The following is a 21,747-nucleotide window of genomic DNA, read 5'->3' as shown; positions in this document are numbered from 1 at the left end:
CACTGAGATGCATGTTCTGCATGAAGGCTAAGAGAAACCGACGCGGATCGCGACTAGAAGTTGAAGGAATAAAAAAAAAGTAACATAAATCGAACAAACTCGCTTACACATGACCGCCGCTGATCATGACCGACAGTCTCCGAAGTCGTAAGGTTTAAGCAAAACATAAAGGGAACCCGTCCCTCTTAAGACTCCCTGCCATTGTAAAGCAAGAGCTTACTCCTGGGGCAGCTGGCTGCGGCGAGTCTTCTCGGCCTCGAGGTTTTCGTAAAGGAGGTATAGGGCCTTCTCATTGGCCTGGGCACTTCCCATAATCGTGAACATGCGCTCGCCGGTCTCGTCATGCGGAGCCTTCGCGATCGAGATACGAGCGCCGGAGCTCCGGCGGATCTCGGTGATCTTGGTACCACCACGGCCGATGATACAGCCAACCATGTCCGCAGGAATGCTGATGTTTTGGGTTTGGATTTCTTCACCATCTTCGGTCACCAGGGGGTATCCACGAGTGCCTGCATCCGAGCTAGGCCGACGGTTGTAGCCACTGTTATCGCTGAAGTCGGCACCGTTACCAGTGCGGTTGTACTGACGGCTGGTGTAACCATTGCCGCCAGTCGGGCTGGTGCTTTGAGCGGGCTGCTGACCGAGGGAGGCGCGGACAGCGGGGTTATAGAGAACAGTGCCGGAGCCACGCTGCCAGTCATCGATGAGGCACTTGCCGATTTCCCAGACAGCCTTCTCGATACCTTCGGGGGTGCCCTGCACCTCGACGATCCGTTCAGTGGACTGGGGGAGCATCTCCTTTTGAGCAACCATACGCACACCAGAGGCGTCTTGGATGTGTTTGATCTTCAGACCCTGTCGTCCGATAATAGTACCCATTTGGTTGTGGGAAATCAAGAGGCGAACGGCTAAGATAAGAGAAGATTTGTTAGCAAGATCTGAGACAGTTCGGGTGCAAAAAAGTCTCTTGAAATATTTCATCTTCCAGATATGGCAAAAAGGCCAGGCAATAGAATAGAAATTGATTGGACTTCAAAGCGCGAGGAGGTTAGGGACGAAGTGCTCACGGTGAGTACCATTATTGGAGACGATGCCTCCCATACCCATCTGCGGGGCGCCTTCCAGAAGGCTTTTGGCGACGATCGCATAGGCGCGGGCGGTGCCTTCAAGGACACCAGTAACAGTAAGGACACGGTCGTGGACACCGGGAACAACCTTGCTCACACCAGCTTTGACGCCAGTCTCGTCGCGCAGATCCGCAACATTTTTACCAGCCTTGCCGATGATGACGCCGGCTTCCTTGGACGAGACGATCGCGCGCAGAGTCAGCATGGACTGGGCATACTCTTCTTCAGTCTTGGGAGTGACATCGAGAGCCTCCGTCTCGCCCAGGGTATCATTGAAGGCATCGGGCATAGTCTCCTCGACGACGGTGGTTTGGTGAACTTCGGTAGTAGCCATTTTAAGGGAGTTGAAGGTCGACTTGGAAGTAGGATGAGTCGTGGTGGTCGAGGTCAAGATAGGATAAATGCACACGGGTCGGAAGTCACACGGTCGCCAAGTGGATGGAGGGGAGGTCTCTGAGGAACGTCATAATCAGCCACTGCAGCGAAAACCAAAAAGCGCAGCAAGTAAATCGCACTGTGCAACTATCCAACATGGGGGGGAAATATGCAAGACAGCCGGCGCGATGGGGGGAAGGAAATGGAGTGACTTACTGATGAGGGTCCGCGAGCGAAGTGGAGAAATCAGAGTGTGAGGGAGGGGAAGGCGGTGGTGGTGCAGAGAAGAGGGGGGGGAGAGGGGGAGGGGAGTGATGAGGGAAGGAAGAGGGAAGGGAGGAAGAAAGTGGGGGAGAGAAAAGGGGAGGATAAAGTAGGGGGATGGAGAGGGAGATGTGAAGGAGGTAGGAGGATCGGAGGCGTGAAAGGGAAGAAGGTGAAGGTGAAGAGTTGAAGGGAAGGGAATCTTCTGAGTTAAGCGGAGACTCGCCAGTTGGTGGTAACCATGGTTGGGTTGCCTGCCACTAGTACTACTAGTAGTAGTAAGGTTGATATCTATCACATCTACTAAACCCCCCCCCCCCCTTCAATCTATGTCTATTTACAATATCCCAGGCAGTATTCCTGATTCACTCATCTGCCAAAAATACCACCTTCTGCACCTTCATCGCATTAAACAGCTCATACGCCTCCACAGCCTGTGAGAGCGGCATAATCTTCTCCGTCATGAATCTATCTCAAAGTCAGCGATCTTTATTCCACTGATGTATTGGAAGAAACATTTCCAGTAACTTACCCAAGTTTGTGCTGGTTCTTCTTCAGGTTCTCTAGTGCCTCAGGGGTGACTGATCGAACAGGGCACCGGCCCATCTGAACAGTGAGGTTCTTCGAATACGCATCATTGCCATCCCACGGAATCTACATTCCACTGATTAGCCACAATCTTCAGCTTCGCACAATCACTCCTTAGTAGCCTTACCTCGGCATTATGAACTCCTACACTACTGATCGTTCCCCACGGTCGCAGTAGTTCATAGGCAGTGCGCAGCGCCGGACTCAGCCCGACCACCTCGACAACCGCATCAGCACCACGTCCCTCTGTAAGCTCTTTCACACGCTTGTCCAGACCCTCACGGTCAGTCATGAAGTTCCAAGGCTCACCACCCAGTGACTTGGCAAGCTCTAGTCTCGACGGGACAGAGTCAACTGCCAGGACATGCTTGGGCTTGAATTCGAGGACATTGATGAGTGCGCAGAGACCAACCGGACCAAGGCCGATGACCACCACGGTCTGCTCAGCGATCTGCTCCGGGGTTGAGTTCTTCAGCGCATTCAAAGCGGCGAAATAGCCAGTGGGAAAGATGTCGCCTAGCAGGACAAGATATTTCTCATCCACCCCCTCGGGGGCCTTCATAACAGTGCCCTCGGCATTGGGAACTCGGACCTGAGATAGAAAGAGATTAGATCGGGGTTTTGTCTTTTTTTTCTTTCTCAAAGGTCGTCACAGTACTGACATATTGAGCCTGGCCACCATCCAGCATTTCACATCCGAACAGCGTACTCTTTTCGCAGCGCGAAGAGAACCCTTGCTTGCAGTAGAAGCACTTGCCGCTGTGATGATGTCAGATTCCACCGACTGAGAACGAAAGCTTCACCCCCACAACCACGCGAAACATAGTACATACCACGATGTGGTGAAAGCACTGACCACACGGTCTCCCTTCTGGAGGCCCTTCACATCACTGCCAAGTTCGACAATCTCACCCATAAACTCGTGGCCCATGATAGGACCCTCGGGGCTAGGCTCAATGCCACGATAGACATGCAGATCACTAATTTAAAGGCGGCATTAACGCACGGATTCTACCAAGGTATCTGGGGTGCATGATCCGGTGGACACACCTTCCACATAGCGCCGTATATTTCACCTTGACGATGATATCTTCGGGACCCTGCAATGTGGGGATGGGCCGCTGCTCAACCGCCACCTTGAAGGGCTCCTTGAACACCACTGCTTGCATAGTTCCGGGGGAAGATGTGGTAGTCATATTATTTCTGTATTTCCTTTTACCGCTGGATTGCGGGCCTGTCTAGGAAGATTGAAAGCTTGACACCGGTCAAAGGTGGAATAGAAGCGCTCGGCATCGGAGCTAACCGGCCCGGCCTAGCGAGTTCAAAGCCAGACCCCGCTGGAATTATGAAAAGCTACATGGCTGGAGCCATATTTCGTAGGGCGCGGTGGTCCCGCGTACCCAATCGTGTGTCTTTCTGTGTGGTGGGTCTATACACTTCCGGGCACGGTTAAATGGTTTTCTCCACACGAGGAATCGTGGGTGAAGCTAGGCATCTGGGGGGCAAGATATTGTAAACTAAACTGGGCAAACGATATTCTAGTTGCATAGGGAGACTTGTGTGATATTGCCAGACTAAGTGCTTGTCGATAGATTTCGAATTGAAGCACGAACAACATCAGTTTGTAAACGCTCTGCTCAAGGACAGCTGCTGTCTATTGGAACGGCCACTCATATCAGACCTCGGAGAGCATATAATAGGGTTAGATACTGTATTGTTCACTGGAGTACTAGTAACAACTAGGGTGGCAGCCGGCTGGGAGCACCAAAGGTCACAGAGCATTTAATAGAGAGCTTCAAACTTACGAGAAAACACAATAGCAAAGAATATTAATCAGTAAAGAGAAGCGATACTGTGGTACCTAAATCTCATTCATTGGAATCTCTCCATCATATGGAGCCCCAACCTTGCAAATGGCTCATTCATAAAACCTCATCGAGGCAAGTTTCGTTGAAACCCCCATGTCGCAAGTAACTCCATTTGAAAACACCGTAGCTAGGCAAGGAAACAAGAAATGGCAAGAAGCAGCAAGAAAGCAAATTTCCGGATCATCAGTCTGGCGAGAAAGATAAGACATGAAAAGAAACGCAAAAATTCCATCGGGTGATCTTTCGCTGGCAGGTCATACTGGTCGTGAATAATGGCGATGTGGTGCGGATAGCTTAGAACAGCTACCATACGATAGAGAATAAGGGCAAGCCTTTCAGCAAACGACGCAGAGGAGCTCCTCTTCCAGAATGAACTTCCCCTCTTTGTACTTCTCCGAGTTCTCATAAGCCTTATCGTACTTCCACCCTACCGTTTCCTTGCACTGGCGACACGCAATATCACGAACGACATGTCTCCCAGTTGTCATGCTGCGTTCCACTGCATCTGAGGCAGTCACATTGACGACGGTGTTGAAGAGGTAGGCTTTGCCATGCTGGCCGCGGAAGTTCTAGTAAACGACAGGAAGGTTAGCCGTTGGAAAGAGGTGGAAGGCAGAGATCGCATTCAGGGTAAGGATCTCACTCGGCTGATAATATCATCGTAGTCTGCAAGGTGGGTTTTGCAATTCTTGCAGCCGAAGATCTTATTGGAGGTCAAGTAGACGTTGTATGCAATACCCATGTTTATGGTAGTGTGGGAGACGTCCAGGAAATTGCTGTTCGTCATGGGAAATCGACGGGGTTCAGTTCAAAGTGCGTGCTCAAGATTAGATGGCAGAAAGGAGATAAATGTTCAGCAGAAGAGTTGAGAGGTAGGAGGTCTGGGAAATATCTAAGGTAGTCGTCAGGTCGCGACTAGACTACCCCGCCCAGCTTGATCACAGAACTTTGCGGTCCTACAGTTCGTCCGGGTCTCACTGGAGTTTCCCTTGGGGTTTGTGGTGGTGTGTAGATTCACTTCAACGTCCAGATAGAGATCTTTGCGATGGGTAACGAGGTCAGACGAGGTCAGGAAGGTCGGACACGTCAAGCTGGTCAGCCTGACGAGTCGCTGACGATAAGATCGTTCCCGATAAGCGGAGGCCGGGCCTGAGCACCTTGGGGCAAACAGTTGTAACTGGTAACTTGAACGGGATTCGCGGAAGAGGCCAAGAAAGTAGTCGCTTCCCAAGCCTTTTGGGAGATAATGGAAGAAGCAGAGGCCGAAACGCAGAGAAGATTGAGTGGTGAGGAGAAGACGGGGAAGAAGAAACGTCGGGGAGTTTCAAGGATGGAAGGAGTTAAGTTGGGCGGCGCCCCGCAGTGGACCGGATCGGGTGGGATCAGCTGTTTACCTCCCCATTGATGCGAGTTCGCATTGAGGCTCTACTTTGCAGGATATACCAGTGGTTCAAATCAATATAAGGGAATTCGGCATGAAAGCTATATCTATTTTAAACCCCCCCAAAATCCCTGTACAAAGCGCCAGATGTGCTCCAGATTCAAACCATCTTATACACAATGAACCAAAAGCAGAGGTAGTGCCCTGCATTAACATTGACAAGATAAAAAACAAGAATCATTGCCATTTTGTTCACTCATAATCCTTCACATATTTTCCAGGCAGTTCAACGTCCCACATAGGTCGCTCGATCAATGCTACCTCCAAGTTCTCGCCCGGGCCCTGCTCCTGATCATCGCCTGACAGGGAGCTAAGAGGGACAATACCGAGAAGGTCGCGGTACTTGTAGGTGTGCCACCAGCGTCGGGTGGGCTGAGATGAAGTGCCATTGGTCGTCACCTGCGATTTCTTGGGGGTATCTGCGGTCTTGTTGGCGTCAGAGCTGGCTTTACCCTTGTTCGTTCCCTTTTTGGGGGTTCCGTTCTCAAGGGCCGGGCCATCTTCACGTCGAAGTCGCGCAAGAGTGGCATCGTTGCCAGCAGCAAATGTCTCGTCGTAGTCGTAGGCTTCATCATCTTCGCCGGGGACGCGTTGACGCTCCTGGTCGAGCGAGATCCATTCCCTTGTGACTCGTCGCTTCCAACAATCTTGCGCACCTTGGAACCCAGGTGAATATCCATTTGCGACCGAGGGATCCGGTCTCCAGCACCGCTATTGGGCTTCTTGCGATTATCCTCTTCCTCTTCCAGCGGGTCGCGCTTGCGCTTCGATGCTTTGATAAGCTGGCTCGAAGATTTGCTCTCCTCGGCCTCTATCTCCTCCGGGGTCGGGAAATCCTGCAGCAAATCAAACATCCACAGCCAGGATGTTCCGTACATCCAGAGACGCTCACGGCCTTCGAAGAGATCCCAAATGCAACCCATGGCACGATCCTTCACACCCCGGAACTCGGCAGGAAGGTAAGCCTTGGGGTTGCGTCTTGACCAGTCAGACAGCTTTCCACTGAGAACCTCAAATTCAATAAGTTGATGCTCGCTGGTGACGACCATCAATCGGTCTTGGCCAGCTGAGGCTTTAGGGTTGGCGCTATTAACCTGAGTCTTCGTAGAAGGGCTAGCAGGGCGGAAGGACAACAGAGTGATTCCGGACTTCATTCGGGGTATCGGAGATTCAGAAGCTGCCGGTAGCCAACGCTCACCCTCAATCGCAACATTATCATCCTCGTCGTCAGAGGAGTCATCGTCGGAGTCCGAAGCACCAATCTTCTTGACCTTGCCGTTTGTTTGAGATGCAATTTCTGTGTTGAGTGCCCATGTATCAATACAACCTGACAGGTCGCCAGCAGCGATAATCTTGCTGTCTTCAGAGAAGACAACAGATCGAATTATGCGCTCATAATCACCCAGGGTGCCGTGAGAGGTCTTTTCGTGGCGAGCATGTCGAACAGCACGCTTGAGGTTTGCGAGCTGCGGAAGAATCTGTGGCTTCTCGGTGGCAGACAATGCGGGTTGGATTTTAGCGACATAAACTTCGCTATTAGGACGAATCACACAGAGCCAGCGACTATCGGGAGAGATAGTGACGAGGCGTGCACCCTCGCTGGAAAGGGCCTTCGGAACATCGATCTTCTGGATCCGCAAAGCACCCTTTTCGTCGCCCTTGCGTCGGCGGACTGTGAATACTTTGACATCGGAGATCGTTGCAACGGCGAGGGTCTTTCCGTCTGGGGACAACATAGAGGAGGTAATGTTTTCTTCGCCCTATGAGTTGAACAAAGCATTAGTACCTCGACCATCCGGTATGAGTGTCAATATGTTTTTGCTTACCTGGATCATAACCTTTGCGACTAGCTTATGCCTTTGACCATCGATATTCTCATGCTGCGAGGTTGGGCCGCGCGACACGCGCCACAAACTGACTTCTCGGTCCCAGAAACTCATGACCAGGCGAGAAGAAGGCGCCGAAGTGAGTTGAGGGATCTGAGGGAGACTGGAAAGCTTTCGGTGGTGCTCTTTTCCAAATTCACGCAGAGGAAGGACAATTGGTGTCGCATCAGGTCCTGGAAAAATTCATGAGCATTTGGAGCAAATTAGATATCCGGTGGGGCCAATCACTTACCACCAGAAACGGCAATACTGATATCCTTTGTCTCGTAGACAGCGAAAGTCTTGACATCGTGCGAATGGTATCGCCTGTGCATAACCTCCGCCCAGCGAGCCTTCTTGTCGCCCTTATCGCCCTCCTTTTTGCGGAAGACAACAGTCCTCTGGTCCGCACCACCACTCAGGACAGTATCTCCATTGGCGCTAACAGCCACGTCAAGCACATCCGCCAGGTGGCCCTGGAGACGCTGAGTGAGGGAATAGTTCTTTGCATCCCAGAATCGGATTTCACCGGCAGAGTCTCCAGACACAATGGTACCGTCTGGCAAACATTTGACGGACCAAACGAGTAACTCCTTGGGACCACCGGAAGGACCCTTTCCAAGCGAGATTGTCCGAAGTTGCTGGCCGTTTCGGATATCGAAAAGACGGATGGAGCTATCAGCGTAGCCCACGACGATAGTGTTTCGGTTCTGGAAAGTCACGCTGAGCACGCGAGCCCTCTTTGTTGAGGGTCGCATCAAACGAAGAAACTTCAAGTCGCCGTCCGCAGTGGACAAAATCACGATAGATCCATCAGCGCATCCGGCGGCCAAGTGTTGGCCTGTATATTCGCCCTCGGCGGGAGGCAGAAATTTTCCATCCTTACCTCTCTTGGTTGGTTGCCAGCGCGGCTGAGCAGCAAGACACCATATCTCTCCGTAGTTGCCGCTCGAATGGCGCAAGGGACGTCCCTGCTCCAGATCCCACTCAGTGACAGCGGTGGAGTATCCAATGCTGAACAGGCGCAGCTTGCCAGGTAGCTTGGAGCCATCGGGGCCGTCTTCTGAGGGGTCCAGAGTCCAGGTCAGTCCTTCGATGCTCCGATCCTTTCCTCCTCTTAGCATTGTCTCTTGAAACCAAGCCCCGCGCATTGGGTTCCATATCTCGATATCGCCGTTCGCACGGCCAATTGCGAGTCGAAGAGTAGGCACGCCTCGACCGGCGGCATCGGCAGATGGGGGGTGAGAGAAGGCAAGAGAGTTAATCGCTTGGGGGTTATATGACACGAATCGACAACGGTGAATATCCATGGCTGCGGTGTTGGAAGCCAGAGCTTTGGTTCGGTTTGACTCGAGGCAATGGGCGCAAAGATAAGATTCGGGGGTTGAGGTGGGAATATTCAATTTAAGTTGTCTCCTGAAAGGGCGTACATGAAATCCCTTACACACTCATATCGTCCAAACCGGGTGTGAAGGTAACGTGGTGGTTGAGCTGGCGGTCTGTTGCGCGGTCACTTTTTTTTTCTGTAGATAAATTTTAGCGGGCCGAAATATCTTGGCGGATATTGATCACGTGGTCTGATAGGAATTTATGCCCTGAATATCAGGCATTAAGGTATCTAATTCGGGGAAGAATACCATTGTGAGTGCAATTCAAAGCAGATGATAATTTCTTTAATGACTAGAGATATCAGAAAAGTTGATTGTGGGATGAATTTAAGTTGAATTTTCAAGGCACTTAGAATAGATAAAATCGAACCGGCATACAGCCCATTGCCCGAGAAATGGAGGAACACTGCGAGGCCACTCTACATAATTAACATGACGATGCACGAAGACTCACAGGCGTATATAGAATATGCCTCTCAAAAGAAGACAAGTGAGTTCCTACATCTGTATTTCTCCGTATTTTTTTTAATAAAAAAAAACGCGAAAGTATACCTCAACGAATAATATCACATTCAAGTCTACTGCCGCTTCAGACCCAGGTGGTCAAAACAGGATTCTAAATCGATCAATTGGTAGGAAGCGATCGATGGTCTTGTCAGTAGCTCCATGTATAGGCCAGTCGGCGGTTGCTGATCGCAAGACAAGACAACGCTGCAAGAGATTGAGGGCGGGGATTATGTTGGCGCTACTGGGTACCTGAGCGCATCTTGGCGCCTCGGGCTTCCAGCTAGGCGATAACCTTGGAATGATACTGAACGTGATCAGTGGCATGAGACGGTTTCTCATATGTAGTATGTGTACCAAGGGAGCTATGTATCTTCAGCAGACGCCATGTTATAAGTAAGGATACTGTCAGCGACATCAAGTTATGTATATGCATTCGACATTCGACCCCAGGCTCAGCTGAATGTTGAGTAGGAAGCTCCACGAGCATATGGCGTGTGGCAGACCCCAAGCCAATGACGGCTGTCCGGGCGACCGGCTTGTCGGCTTGAATTTTCCATATTAGGGTTGCTTCGAGTTGCAGGCCTTGCTTGTCTTGCTCAGGCGTGCCACGTCAGAGTCCAGGATCATTGCAGCTTGACGCTTTGTGGGATAAGATGTGGCTGGGAAGACATCCTGAATCATGCATTTCTTATGTATCAGATTCCAGAGGGGTCCGGTAGTTTGATGGTTCTGATAGGACATCTTGCGGCGGGGTATTTCAACCCGCGTTCAATCGTCTCTGTCAGCAATCACCAGGCAATTAAAACAAGCAGCGAAGCGGATGGCCGGTGTTGATTGGATGGAATCACGGCAGAGCTGAAGAGAGAGCCAAAAAGCCGACGTTGGAACATCCTGCCCACTCATCCCAACTATCTCTGCTCAATCCCCAACCCTCAATCCGACGGGCATATCCGATTCCATGGATGGGGTAACTTTCTTTTTGGAATTTTGCGCTTATTCATGTGGCAGTCCGAGACTAAAGTTCGGGTATTATGCCATGGTTCATTTCACTTTCTCGAGCTGGAGAGGGGGCCAGCTCATTGTCAGTCGGGGCTCGGGCGCAGCTCACCAGAGCCAAATAAGCACTAAATTATCCCGGCCAACTCAATATGATCGTACAGCCGCTGCCAGAAGGGCATGACTGGCCACCATTGATCCTGCCGGAAGTCAGCTTTCAGGAAATGAGCTCGTATCATGCTGCCTTGATCTGAGTTAAATTGCTTGCTCCACTTCGGGCTGGGTTCGCGATCTCCTTAGATCTCGCCCCCTCCAACCCCGCTTCGTGACATTTGCAAACTTCCCGTGCGGTTCGATTCATCGCTCCCAATTGAATCCATCTCGTGAACCGCGTCTCCAGCACGCCTCCTGATCGCGTGTTTGGAAGCGAAACATATCACGCATATTACTAGAGCCGGATATAGGCGAATAAACCTAGAACCCACTGCCGATCCTGGACACGACATTGAACTCTGCATATGGTCCTGATATGTCCCAGGCCTAGCCTGAACAAGGTGGAAGAGACAGGCTGGAGAAGACTAGGTTATTCTTAACCAGCCCAGCGTTTTGGGGAAGCCCAGGCTCGGCGCAATCATTGACATCCGGATCGACAATCGACAAGATACTGACAAGCAGTGTCAATCAGTAGCAATGGCCGAATCATCACGCGCGCAGGCACGGGGACTCGCGCCAAGTTGAAAGTCCATTTTCTTGTCCCAAGCCTTCCGTTTATACGCATCCGGATAGTGACCGAGCCGCCAATGCATGTGGTGGTCTGCCGGGATAGGATACGTGTTAGGCAAAAGGCCTCAACCATGTCGTGTGTGTGTGGAAGACGATCAATTGAAAGTAGAATCGATCGTTCATCAACGTGGAACCACTCAATGATTCATCTAGTTATCTAGTCCTTAGCCACAATGTAGAGAAAACGCGCACGACGAACCCAAAGGGTGGGACGCGAGGCCCGGCGATGACGGCATATTTCCAAGCCGAGGCCAATCCGCTTTAACTCCGTACGAGGGTTCGCGATCGAATTTGAAGTCTCCTTGCACCTGCAGGGAGATACATCTTTTTTTGAGTTCGCGGTGAGAGTTTCGCCAACGTGTTAACTTCACGATATCTCGGTGAGTCGGGTATACCAAGGCCAATCGTAGTTTTGTTGCCTGTTTCCTGTTTATCCCACTGTGAACGGTGATTTGAGTTAAGTAATGCGAACTCCGTACTATCGTACTAGTACTACTACGAGTACTCCGTACGAGTATACAGAAAGCTCCGATGTGGAGCGTTTGTTCTTTACGCGACGGGTATTCCCCACTTGTTTCTAAACCTAATTAGGCTTAGCTGTATTGAATAGCCTGTTCCGATTACCTTTAGCATTTCGATCAGAGCACATTGAAGAGCTGTACGGAGAAGAAAGTAATGAAATAGCTATGAGTATGAGAAATGAACTATCTTCCTTGCCCCTGTACCACTATCCCTGCTACCTATAGCCGAGTCGGTGCGAGGGGAAATTTAAGTAGAGTGGTGGCGAATTTACCAGGCACAGCTCACCTGCAAAGAAAAGGGGCGGGGGAAAGGAGAGCTAGAAAAATACCTTAGACCCATGGTTGAGCCTCCACAGCCCAATCCACCGACGGCATGGTGCTTTACCTAAAAAGGTCATATTGGCCTTGATTTCGCATTCGCGTTGTTAATTAGCACCACTCTTATTCGTTGTGGGGACGCATGAAGATTTTTGCCAGTATGAGTATGTACTCGTAGCTCCAGTTCCAGTCGTTGATGTACGATAAATTGGATAGACATTGAAGCCATTGACCAGCTGAAATTAGATTTGATCGGCAGAGATCAATAGCGCGGATATCCGCCGATACTAATCTCAGAATAGTAAAAGACCCTCTGGTGAAAGAAAGCTACACATCAACATTCTTTTCCCGAGCTATAACGTATAGCCGGGAGAGTTCAAACGGAATGTATGAGCAGGCTTGACGCACCTTGTCCACGACCCCGGAATCTCGCCAGCTTAAGGATGAAGTGACTAGGCGAAATTGACGTGGTGGAGCAGTGCCCACATCGCGGTGCAGAAAATAAAAAAACTTCACGTTATAGATCTCCGCAGAGGGGCAATACCAAAAAATTTTCACCGGTCAAAATCAACATACTATGTTCGATACGTATGGGTTTTCAGGATTGTGAATGCGATTTATGATCATTTCGAAGCAGTATGAGTTTGGTTGAACCGCCCGATGAAAAATGACATACGCCAAACTTTTGAAAATTACAGACTCGGCTTAGTAACGAGACTACATAAAGTATATGGTCGGATTTGGCCAAAATACTACATTCGGAAACACAGATCTTGGTGACTTTGATGTTAAGAAGACACCTATGTAAAAGGCCTCTACTCCGTACGTCGTACTTGATCTGACCATCGAAACCGTACTCCGTATCTGATCTCAAATTTCCGTTTGTGTGCGTATGGTATCCGCTCGATCCGACTCCCGCCACTCGTTTGGCACTCTGTTTTTCACGTCAAAACCGCAGTGGACCACAACGAAAACCACCTGTCAACGGAGCGGGGCGGAGGGCACAAACGAAGAGCTAATTTCGCTGCATGAAGTTGCCTTGGATGCCGGGTTTTTCCACCAGGTCCCTAGAAAGGGTGAGGTCTACAACCTTCCGGTCTCTACCGTGGTTTATACAGGCCGGAACGGCCCTGCTGGATAACCGTTATTTAGATGTGGAGCCTGAGGTATGTACTGGAGGAGCCAGGGACTTTCCATGGTTGAGAACGTCCGAAGTGTCGCAGATAGTAATATGCAGGTGGGACGTATACGGCGAGGCAAAACAGCTCCTCCACAATACAATACTATTCTGATCTGATACATACGGCGATGTTAGTATGTATACAAGGTGTTCTGTATGTATATTCCACTGCAGGTCTCAAAACCGGGGCTACTGTATCTGTAAACGGAATTCTTGATCATCTGCGGCATAGCGTCGATACATTTGATAGCGAATATCTGATAACTCGAGTTATAAGATTTGAAACCAAGCGAGGGTCGTCGGGAAAAATGCATATGATTCGAATTGTGTTGATATCTCCTTTCCATACTTGAACTTTAAAGCAATGCGGGTAGGGGGCTTCATTGGTGGCTCAGGTGCGCGTTGTGCCGTGTACATAGATAACTAAGGGCTGGTATGTAAGAAACTGCAAACAACCAAAGGGCGATTGCGGGCTCACCGTTAGTTGCACATATCAGTTGGATGATGCAGCGGGGAGATTTACTCCCTTGCGTAGCGGCAAGAACAAGAAATGCAGGTACATACACAGGGTCCGCAAAACAGATGCAGAACGTGGGAGAGCGGTGAAATATTTATGCGTATAGATGCCTCTACTTGGGCGAATAATCTCCCAGCACGTAAGGGGGATGATGCCTATAACTGGACTACATGTCTCTTCCCCGAGTAAGAAACCCAGCCACTGAGGAAGTGGTGAGAGCGTTGGCTAAATCTCCCCCCTTCAAACTAGATAAAGCACATCTCTAGGGCCCCTGGCAAGCTGCTCTTAAGACATGTATTTTCTAGACTCTGGTAGATTAAAGTTCATCCCATGCTTTTTTGCTGACACCTCTCTAGGTATAGAGCTAGCGTGCTCTTCTACAACAGTACAATGTTGGGCAGTGGTTTGTTAATTGAGCAGTATTACTTGTGAGTGTATATATGTAAATTGATCAATGTGAAGAAAAGCCAAAGAAAAATCACTGAAATATAAATAATTTGTCACTCCTACGCTGTGCTCGGCGGTAAAAGTGAAAATAACCTGGGTTCGGTGGGAAGTGAGTTCCAGCCCAGCCCAGCGGACGAATCCTAGCTACGAGTATGGACCTGGAGCCAATACCAAGTACTATTTTCATGTCGGCAGTTGAAACCCGGATTACAACAGTGTTGCTCAGGTAGCCCAAGGCAAAGAAACAGCAGAAAAACTTGCATTACTGAAAGCCAATGCGACCGGGCGATAGTCCGGCCATCCCCCTTCTCGTAAGCGGGTGGGCGCATTAGATGCACTCAATGTGTCAGACTCTAGCCCGAGATTTCTCTAACCTTGAATAGTTCAGGATTTACCAAGCCATGAGGTCACTTCATGTACGGGTCCTTTTCCGCCAAGGAACTTCACGCGGACATTGCATTGCGTTGGGTGCCCCATACCGGCTACATACCCGCATACTCCATCATCGCCGCAAACCCCCTTTTCTGGGGCCGTGGACGGCTTTGCAGCAAAGGTACCGATGAAGAGCGCTGGCCGTAAGACTCGAAGTCCACAAGTTTATATTAGGCTCTATGCATGTACAAATGTAGGTACTCCGTACTCCGTATATACAAGACACTCCGTCCTCCGAACCGCGCATTGTAACCCAAAGCCCTAGATTTGCGTTCAGCCTAGTGGTGGAACACGACCCTGATGGATGGAGGCCTCTGGGGATTAATTAAACAAGCGTCGCGCCGCCTCTTTTTATTTTTGGACGCGGACGGGGCGCTGCGGGTTTACGTCAAGTTATTGTTGGCAGTTCCATTGCGCATTACATTTCGGAAATTCTAAAGGGGCGTCCACTCACTTGGTACAACGCCGACGGTCACATAATGGTGCGCTATGCAAAATCAGTCTAAGTTAACATGGCGAACTTGTATGAGGCTTCCTGTACATAGTCCGCCTTTAGACAGCAACAACGAACCCCTTTTGTCGTGCTTCCGTTAGATTGTTGAAACTAGATCGGCGACACGCTGCATATTGCAGGACTCTTCGAGGAAATAACTCATGTACGGCCGCGTTTGTGAGAACACGCATTCCAATAGAAGATGAGGCATCTTGACGACGAATAAATGTGCTGCCCAAAAGAAGCAACTATATTTACGCATATTCAGGAGTAGTCTACTCCGTACTTCGTACGAGTAGTGTACATACGTGTAGTTCTATTTTGCTATGTACCTGGCATTCCAGATTAAGGGTTCCGACCATTGAAGACTACTACTCTGCTGGGCCCTGCAATAGACCGAGGGGATGTGTGCGAGATGCCTCTAAAATCTGGCTATGTCTATCATTGACTTGCCATATTCGGGAGTCCCTTACGTGGTCAAGTCGTACAGAGCCGAGCCCATTCTAAGACGGTTATTGGATATCGCCCTCTCCTTTTTAACCCCAGTCCTCCACGAGGGTGATCATCCCGTCAGCAAGTGCGATGCCATTTCCAGCACCCTACCCATGTTCTCCTCGTCAATCTCTTTAAGATGAATGGGGAGGCTGACGAATGGACCGCCTTGATCTGCATTCTTAGGTATGTCGTCTACGGCAACAAGCTGCATGGCCCGACGCTCTCCGCGGCATACTCGTAATGTATCCAGATCCTGCCCACAATAGATCAATCCGGTCGGAAAGGATTTTAGACACATAGCGCCTGTGCTAACATTGTAAAACGGCCGAGTCGCATACAGCCATGATTTCTCAATGTGGAGTCGCAGTTGATACAAAGGGACTGAAGTTTAAGCCTCTCCTTTCAACCTTACAGAGTAACAAGGGACGAAGCAAGGAGACCCCACGTAAGTCCGAGTCGCACCATGAGGTGTGGAGCGATCACGACTCGGGGCCTATGCTATTGGCGGGAGTTCGCTGAAGTTTTACTGGGGATGGAGAATATTATAATTCGGTATATGGTTACAAGCAGGGCTCAGGGGGTGGGATGTCGCCGCATATCCCCTTGAGGCCCAACATCCCCCCCAGCCCAAACATGCAGCTGGGAGGAAGTAATGGGTAGTCTTCTGGAAGACAGAAAGGGATGGCATCGAGACATCTCACCTATCCAAACCTTATCGGTGGCTACGAGACTGGGGACAAATCAACGACACTACCCAGGTCTCACGAGCGGCCGAGGGCAAATGGTGAAAGAACATCGTTGCGTGTGCAACGGGGGAGGGGTGCCAGGCTAGCACTAGGGCGAGCATAGCCTTGGAAAAGAAAGTGTACCCGTATGTAGATGCCAGCTGAAGCGGATAACCGATTGTGGTGCACGCCAATCGAATCAAATTCCATGGAAAAGGATCGGGGAACGTGTGCCAGGAGTCTTGGGGGGGGGGAGACCTGAGAGCCTGCTTTGGTGAGTCGTCCCCCACATGGGAACCGCAGGCGAGATGAGATCCCTGCAAGACCAAGGAGGCTCGGGTCGGAGGGGCTAAAGGGGGTGAGGTTAGTAGTGGGCCTTCAGCAACCAGCGACATTGGGCCAAGCAGCCAAGCCTCTGGCGGCGATGGCTGGAAGTCCATGAAGTCAATGCCAGGGCAATCCTGGGCGGGCCAGTCGGGGAACGGAGGCCAGAGAGTACAGTACGGAGTACGGAGTAGACCCTGGGACGCGACCGTATTGCATGGAGGAACCATTCGAAGCCAATGCTGCCACTAGCAGCTCCAGGGGGGGCGGTCTTCTCTGACGGGCCAACAGGAACGATGGTGCAGCCCTCCGAGACGCGGTACGCAAGTCGATCTTGGGGCGGAAAGTCCGCTGTTTGATGTGTTGATTTGTGTTTCTCGGGGCTTGTGAAAGACGGTTTCAAGTTTCAAGAAGTTACAGCTGGTCCGTGGATGGTAGGGTAAATTAGTACTCCGTACGAGTAGTAAATTAGGATCTGGCGCTGTCTCAATTTACATCCTCAAAGGTGTATGTATGGGGTATGGTCTCCTCCACTTATGATGAGCATGATGATTACGTTTACGGAGTATTATGTACTCGTACCCAGTAACTAATCTCAACAATGTGGATCTCTCGGTATTACATATTATTATTCATTTCTCTCGTGTCTGCACATACACTGTGGTGTTTGTAAACTGGTCAAGGAACTTAAAGCTGTCTTTCTATGACTACGAAAGGACAAGGGTAAAGAAAGAAAGAGAGGCTGGATAGAGCTGGAGCTGGAGCTGGAAGGGGACGATCGTCGGGCGATTTGCGTGGAACCCACTAGGAGGAAGTACTGGATTGGGCGATTTACCAGAATGGCCTGCTTTTGACCATGGGCAGATCGAAATACTCTAGTGTATATGCGGAGCAAAAATGACTGGGTCGCGGCAGACGGTCGAAAACGCGATCCTAGCTCGACCAGCAGGCCGACGCAGTGGGAAACGAGCGAGAACTTACCCAAGGATTGGATGTGCTGCATGCCCTGATAAGACTGCAGGTATGGTAAGCCCCCTCTCTCCATAACAAAAACTACGAGTAGAAAAGAAAAGTGTTGAAATGAGGAGAATGCACACATCGTGGAAGGGCAGCGTAATGGACCCGTTTTCCCACGCGAGCAAGGGCCACTCAGGGCAACAGGGAAATTTCACCGTGTCAGACAGGGCACAAGCATAATTCATCATGAAGCGAGCTGAGGGAGGATCCCAATTAATTTGTCTTATTATTTTATGAAATGTAAGAATAGCGAGGTATCTATGAAGGTGGGAATAGGGACTCTCATAGGTCGAGAGGTAGATGGAAGGAAGGTACGGACTGTGTGGTCGGGTAATCAATACCCAACCACATTGTACAGCCATCCTACATGAGTATGAGTATAGGGATGTGAACATGAATATGAATATGAATATGAATAGGAATATGAATATAATATTATGGAGATTACTGAACCTGTGTACGAGTCTTGGTTTCAAACCGCGTCCTTGCAGTGCCCGTCCCCTCTCCTTACAAGGATAGGATACGGTACTCCATACCCTCGTACCCTCCGTAAATACTGAATACTCCCGTAACTCTCAGCCTCCACCCGGAAACCCCGTCATGACGGTACCGCACAGCTACTCCTTCTGTCTCAGCTCAGTCTTCCTCTCGCTCCTCTTCTTCTTTTCTTTCCCACACCCGCCTGGAGAGAGAACTTCAATTTCCTCCTCCTTGTACTCCCCTCCCCTCCTCCCCCCCTCTCTTCGTCGATACCCTTTTCTTCTTCCCTTTTCTCCCTCCTCCCCCCCTGCCAATTTGTGGAGAGCCCGGAGTTTGTCTGCCTGACTGAGAATCGAGCACCCGTCTTAATTCCCTCAGTCTGCACCAACTCCTGTCAGGTCGAATCCCCCTCCTCGACATTGACGATCCCTCCCAATTCGACTGTTTGTTAGCTCAAACGGCGAACCCTTCGTCCCCTCCGTCCGCCGGTGCCCTCCTGATCCCCGGACCCTCGACGATCAACCTCCCTGATCCAGCTCCTGCCGGTTAGACGAGCGACAGTGTGGGGATAATCATCTCGAATTTCTTTCGGATGATTCGATAACTCTACATTTTCGGTTCTCGATTATTATAGAGCCTGCTAGTTTGGGTGAGTCAAGTTCGGAAAAAAAAAAATTGTCTTGCTGTGTGGATTGCCCTGGGTGGAATGTCGAACGATCCGAACGCCATATACCGTGGAAACTCCGATGGACAGGATCATACTGTGCGAGCTGTCATACTGGATACCAGCCGTTCGAACGATATGAGTCCTCGGCGTCAAAATGCAAAATTGGTGAAAATGAGTCAATTGTGTGACGGAACACTGTGTGGAGATTGTCTTCCATGCTCAGCCCTAATGCTTCGAGTTATCGGTCACTGAGAACAATATCAACCTCTTCAATCAAAGCACAAGATAAAATAGGAGGTTGGAATGGCAGGGCAAGGTCCACGCGAGAGGATATGTCGTCGACTGCTTCAGGGCTCACCTTGAAGGGAACGGAGTGATATTCAGTTGCAAAGCAGCATGGAATGTGTCCTCCAGGGTCCGGTTGCCATGTCCTTCCTGGGACAGACTTGTTCTTGAATGGAAATGCCCTGTCCACTCCTAGGGATCTGAATTGAACGAAGGGGTCGTGAAAATCTCCAGTTTGTGACATACCGGGCATGGACGACCATCGACGATCAACCACCGGGGCAACACCATACCTTCTGCGGGACAAATATTGACTATTGTGGCTTTCATTTTGATGATCATACATGCTGACGCTGTTTTCTCCAGGTTTTTGGTTTTTATCTAGTGACTTTAGTGTCAATTCCGCTCCTTGTGTGTGGATGTCCTCAAGTCGTTGACCGACCAACACCCATTCAACAAGGCCTTTATTTAAATCAGCCTGGGGGTTCATTCCGAACACGTTAACTCGTGAAGTGTACGTTGTGATTTTTGTTCCTGTTGCACGTTTCCCCCCTCCCCTGACGATCGTGGTGGCCCCCTACATAGGGTTGTGCTGTTCCTTTCATCCTCCACATTCCGCAGACGCACTGGCCCCAGGGGTGAAGACGTTTAGTCGTTCTTCATCTCTAGGACTGGTATCCTACAGAATCCTAATTCAACGGATCATTCCTGCGTTCTTGCCTAGCCTAGATGCCAGTCACGCCGTCACGGTAAGGGTTGCATTGTGCCCTCTACCCGAAGGCTCGTCTAACTGGGTCAGTATTCTCCGAAGGAGGTAACCCGCCCTACCTGGCTTGGATATCAAATGCCTTTACTTGCTCGTGGTCTTTCTTCCTCATCCTCACACTCTCTGACACCACACACTCACTTCGTTTCTCGTCGTTGCTACTACTACATTAATCCTAATTGTTTAATCGTCGACGCCGTCACCCGCTAATACGTTAATTACCTCCAACAGCTTTCGTCCTTTAAGACTTCCTCCCGGTCACCGGCCTGTCTTTCCAGCTTCCAGACTATCGTCTCTTCGCTGGTCCACTCCTTAATCTTTCCAACTATTCTCCAATCATTCATTTGACTCGCTTAATCTCGACGACTGTCACTCTCTCCTTTCCGTCGTTACCTGAAATCACCATTCGGCCTTCAGGTTCACCCTTCCGGCTTTCGCAAATTTAATCAATTTCAACCGCTCTCTCTCTCTCTTGCAACCAACGGTTAACTCGAATAATTTGAACATCATGGCTTTCTCCCGTCCTCGTTCCAGCTTCCAGCCATGTGAGACCTTCTTCGTGGAGGATGACTATCACCGTGCTCGCGCGGACAGACAGGCGCAACAGGAGCACGACAAGCTCGTTGCTCGTGAGCGTCAATATGCCATCGCGGATCAACTGTCCCGTCTTACTAGCGAGGAGCTTCGTGACGATGTCCTGAAGCACATGCTAGACATGGACGTGAGTATTCCATCCCCCTTCCAATTATGTATTTTTCTTGACGACAGACTAATTTCGTTCTTAACAGAACCAAACCCTCCCCGATGTGGAATCCATCGATATTCAGACCGAAATTCAGTGGTTCATGCGTCCGTACCTCCTTGACTTCCTGATCGAGGCCCACACTGCTTTCCAGCTCATGCCGTCGACCTTGTTCTTGGCCATCAACCTCTTGGATCGTTACTGTTCCAAGCGTGTGGTTTATAAGCGTCACTACCAGCTGGTTGGCTGTGCGGCTCTCCTCATCGCCGCGAAGTACAATGACAAGAAAGACCGTGTCCCCACTGTCAAGGAACTGAAGTCGATGTGCTGCTCTCTCTACGATGATGACATGTTCATCCAGATGGAATGGCACGTTCTGCAAACTTTGGGCTGGACCATTGGTCACCCAACCGTTGATAGTTTCCTTCAGGTCGCTGTCCTGGATGAGGCCTACGACCCCGAAGTGGAGCACATGGCTCTCTATATCCTAGAGATTGCTCTATTCCACCGCGATTTCGTCTCTAAGCCCTCCTCGGAACTCGCCCGGGCTGCCTTGGCTTTGGCACGCTGCATCCTCAACCGTCCGCAACCTCGTCACACCGACTGGGCTGCCCAGTACGACTCGATGACTCTTGTTGGTCTTTCCCAGCAGCTTCACCAGCCGTCGTCGGTTGTTGCTCGCAAGTACGCCTCGGCCCACTACTCGCGCGTTTCCAAGGTCCTGGAACATTTCCTCAACCGCCAGGCTTCGTTGGCCAGCTACGCCCGATGCACTCCCCCGGTCGAGACTCCCGTGGAGTCCAAGCCATATAATGGAGAGATCGGACTTGCCACCCCTCAGAAGTCCCAGCAGTTGACTGCCGTCGCGCATGGATACATGACTCCTCCGGTTACCCCGGAGAATGGAGGCTTTGTCCCGGCACAGATGGGCAATCAGGACCTCAACCAAGTCGTTCCAGCTGTGAATGTCTGCTCGCCATCACCTGCACCTGAAGCTGAGATGCAGTACATGTCTACTGAAGCCTACCAGCAACAAGAAGCCCTGTATATCGCTCAGCAACAGCAGCACCAGATGCAGCAGTTCCCTCCGCAGCCACAGATGGTCATCGACCCCACATACGCGGGTGCGATGTAAT

The 21,747-nt window shown here is 50.4% G+C and overlaps 8 protein-coding genes across 8 annotated transcripts; 2 read left to right on the top strand and 6 right to left on the bottom strand.

Annotated features, from left to right (window-relative positions):
• Nucleotides 1-216: 216 nt before the first annotated feature.
• N7481_004501 (KH domain-containing protein) lies at nucleotides 217-1,461 on the bottom strand (the record flags this gene model as incomplete). Its single annotated transcript, XM_057263720.1, has 2 exons — nucleotides 217-908; nucleotides 1,068-1,461. 2 exons carry the CDS (start codon nucleotides 1,459-1,461, stop codon nucleotides 217-219), a joined length of 1,086 nt encoding a protein of 361 aa, XP_057125381.1.
• A 670-nt stretch (nucleotides 1,462-2,131) lies between these two features.
• On the bottom strand, nucleotides 2,132-3,523 carry N7481_004500 (alcohol dehydrogenase family protein; the record flags this gene model as incomplete). The annotated part of the gene is made up of 6 exons (XM_057263719.1): nucleotides 2,132-2,234; nucleotides 2,299-2,420; nucleotides 2,482-2,946; nucleotides 3,017-3,113; nucleotides 3,188-3,334; nucleotides 3,405-3,523. The coding sequence occupies 6 exons, from the start codon at nucleotides 3,521-3,523 to the stop codon at nucleotides 2,132-2,134; spliced, it is 1,053 nt and encodes a 350-aa protein (XP_057125380.1).
• Nucleotides 3,524-4,557: 1,034 nt separating this feature from the next.
• N7481_004499 (putative Yippee zinc-binding protein Moh1) lies at nucleotides 4,558-4,964 on the bottom strand (the record flags this gene model as incomplete). Its single annotated transcript, XM_057263718.1, has 2 exons — nucleotides 4,558-4,791; nucleotides 4,866-4,964. The coding sequence occupies 2 exons, from the start codon at nucleotides 4,962-4,964 to the stop codon at nucleotides 4,558-4,560; spliced, it is 333 nt and encodes a 110-aa protein (XP_057125379.1).
• An 891-nt stretch (nucleotides 4,965-5,855) lies between these two features.
• On the bottom strand, nucleotides 5,856-8,838 carry ura7 (small subunit rRNA maturation protein UTP4; the record flags this gene model as incomplete). The annotated part of the gene is made up of 4 exons (XM_057263717.1): nucleotides 5,856-6,263; nucleotides 6,320-7,423; nucleotides 7,490-7,722; nucleotides 7,782-8,838. 4 exons carry the CDS (start codon nucleotides 8,836-8,838, stop codon nucleotides 5,856-5,858), a joined length of 2,802 nt encoding a protein of 933 aa, XP_057125378.1.
• A 1,143-nt stretch (nucleotides 8,839-9,981) lies between these two features.
• Nucleotides 9,982-10,164, bottom strand: N7481_004497 (uncharacterized protein; the record flags this gene model as incomplete). The annotated part of the gene is made up of 1 exon (XM_057263716.1): nucleotides 9,982-10,164. The coding sequence occupies one exon, from the start codon at nucleotides 10,162-10,164 to the stop codon at nucleotides 9,982-9,984; it is 183 nt and encodes a 60-aa protein (XP_057125377.1).
• A 5,380-nt stretch (nucleotides 10,165-15,544) lies between these two features.
• On the top strand, nucleotides 15,545-15,846 carry N7481_004496 (uncharacterized protein; the record flags this gene model as incomplete). Its single annotated transcript, XM_057263715.1, has 2 exons — nucleotides 15,545-15,687; nucleotides 15,789-15,846. The coding sequence occupies 2 exons, from the start codon at nucleotides 15,545-15,547 to the stop codon at nucleotides 15,844-15,846; spliced, it is 201 nt and encodes a 66-aa protein (XP_057125376.1).
• A 3,210-nt stretch (nucleotides 15,847-19,056) lies between these two features.
• Nucleotides 19,057-19,449, bottom strand: N7481_004495 (uncharacterized protein; the record flags this gene model as incomplete). Its single annotated transcript, XM_057263714.1, has 2 exons — nucleotides 19,057-19,295; nucleotides 19,350-19,449. 2 exons carry the CDS (start codon nucleotides 19,447-19,449, stop codon nucleotides 19,057-19,059), a joined length of 339 nt encoding a protein of 112 aa, XP_057125375.1.
• Nucleotides 19,450-20,377: 928 nt separating this feature from the next.
• N7481_004494 (G1/S-specific cyclin) lies at nucleotides 20,378-21,746 on the top strand (the record flags this gene model as incomplete). Its single annotated transcript, XM_057263713.1, has 2 exons — nucleotides 20,378-20,590; nucleotides 20,658-21,746. 2 exons carry the CDS (start codon nucleotides 20,378-20,380, stop codon nucleotides 21,744-21,746), a joined length of 1,302 nt encoding a protein of 433 aa, XP_057125374.1.
• Nucleotide 21,747: the final 1 nt, after the last annotated feature.

This window comes from Penicillium waksmanii, assembly GCF_028829765.1.
Source record: "Penicillium waksmanii strain IBT 27052 chromosome Unknown utg000004l:1.0-5674109.0:1.0-5678898.0, whole genome shotgun sequence".
Taxonomy (NCBI): Eukaryota; Fungi; Ascomycota; class Eurotiomycetes; order Eurotiales; family Aspergillaceae; genus Penicillium; species Penicillium waksmanii.
Note: the sequence above shows the minus strand (reverse complement) of the source record. Positions and strands in the feature narration are given on the sequence as shown.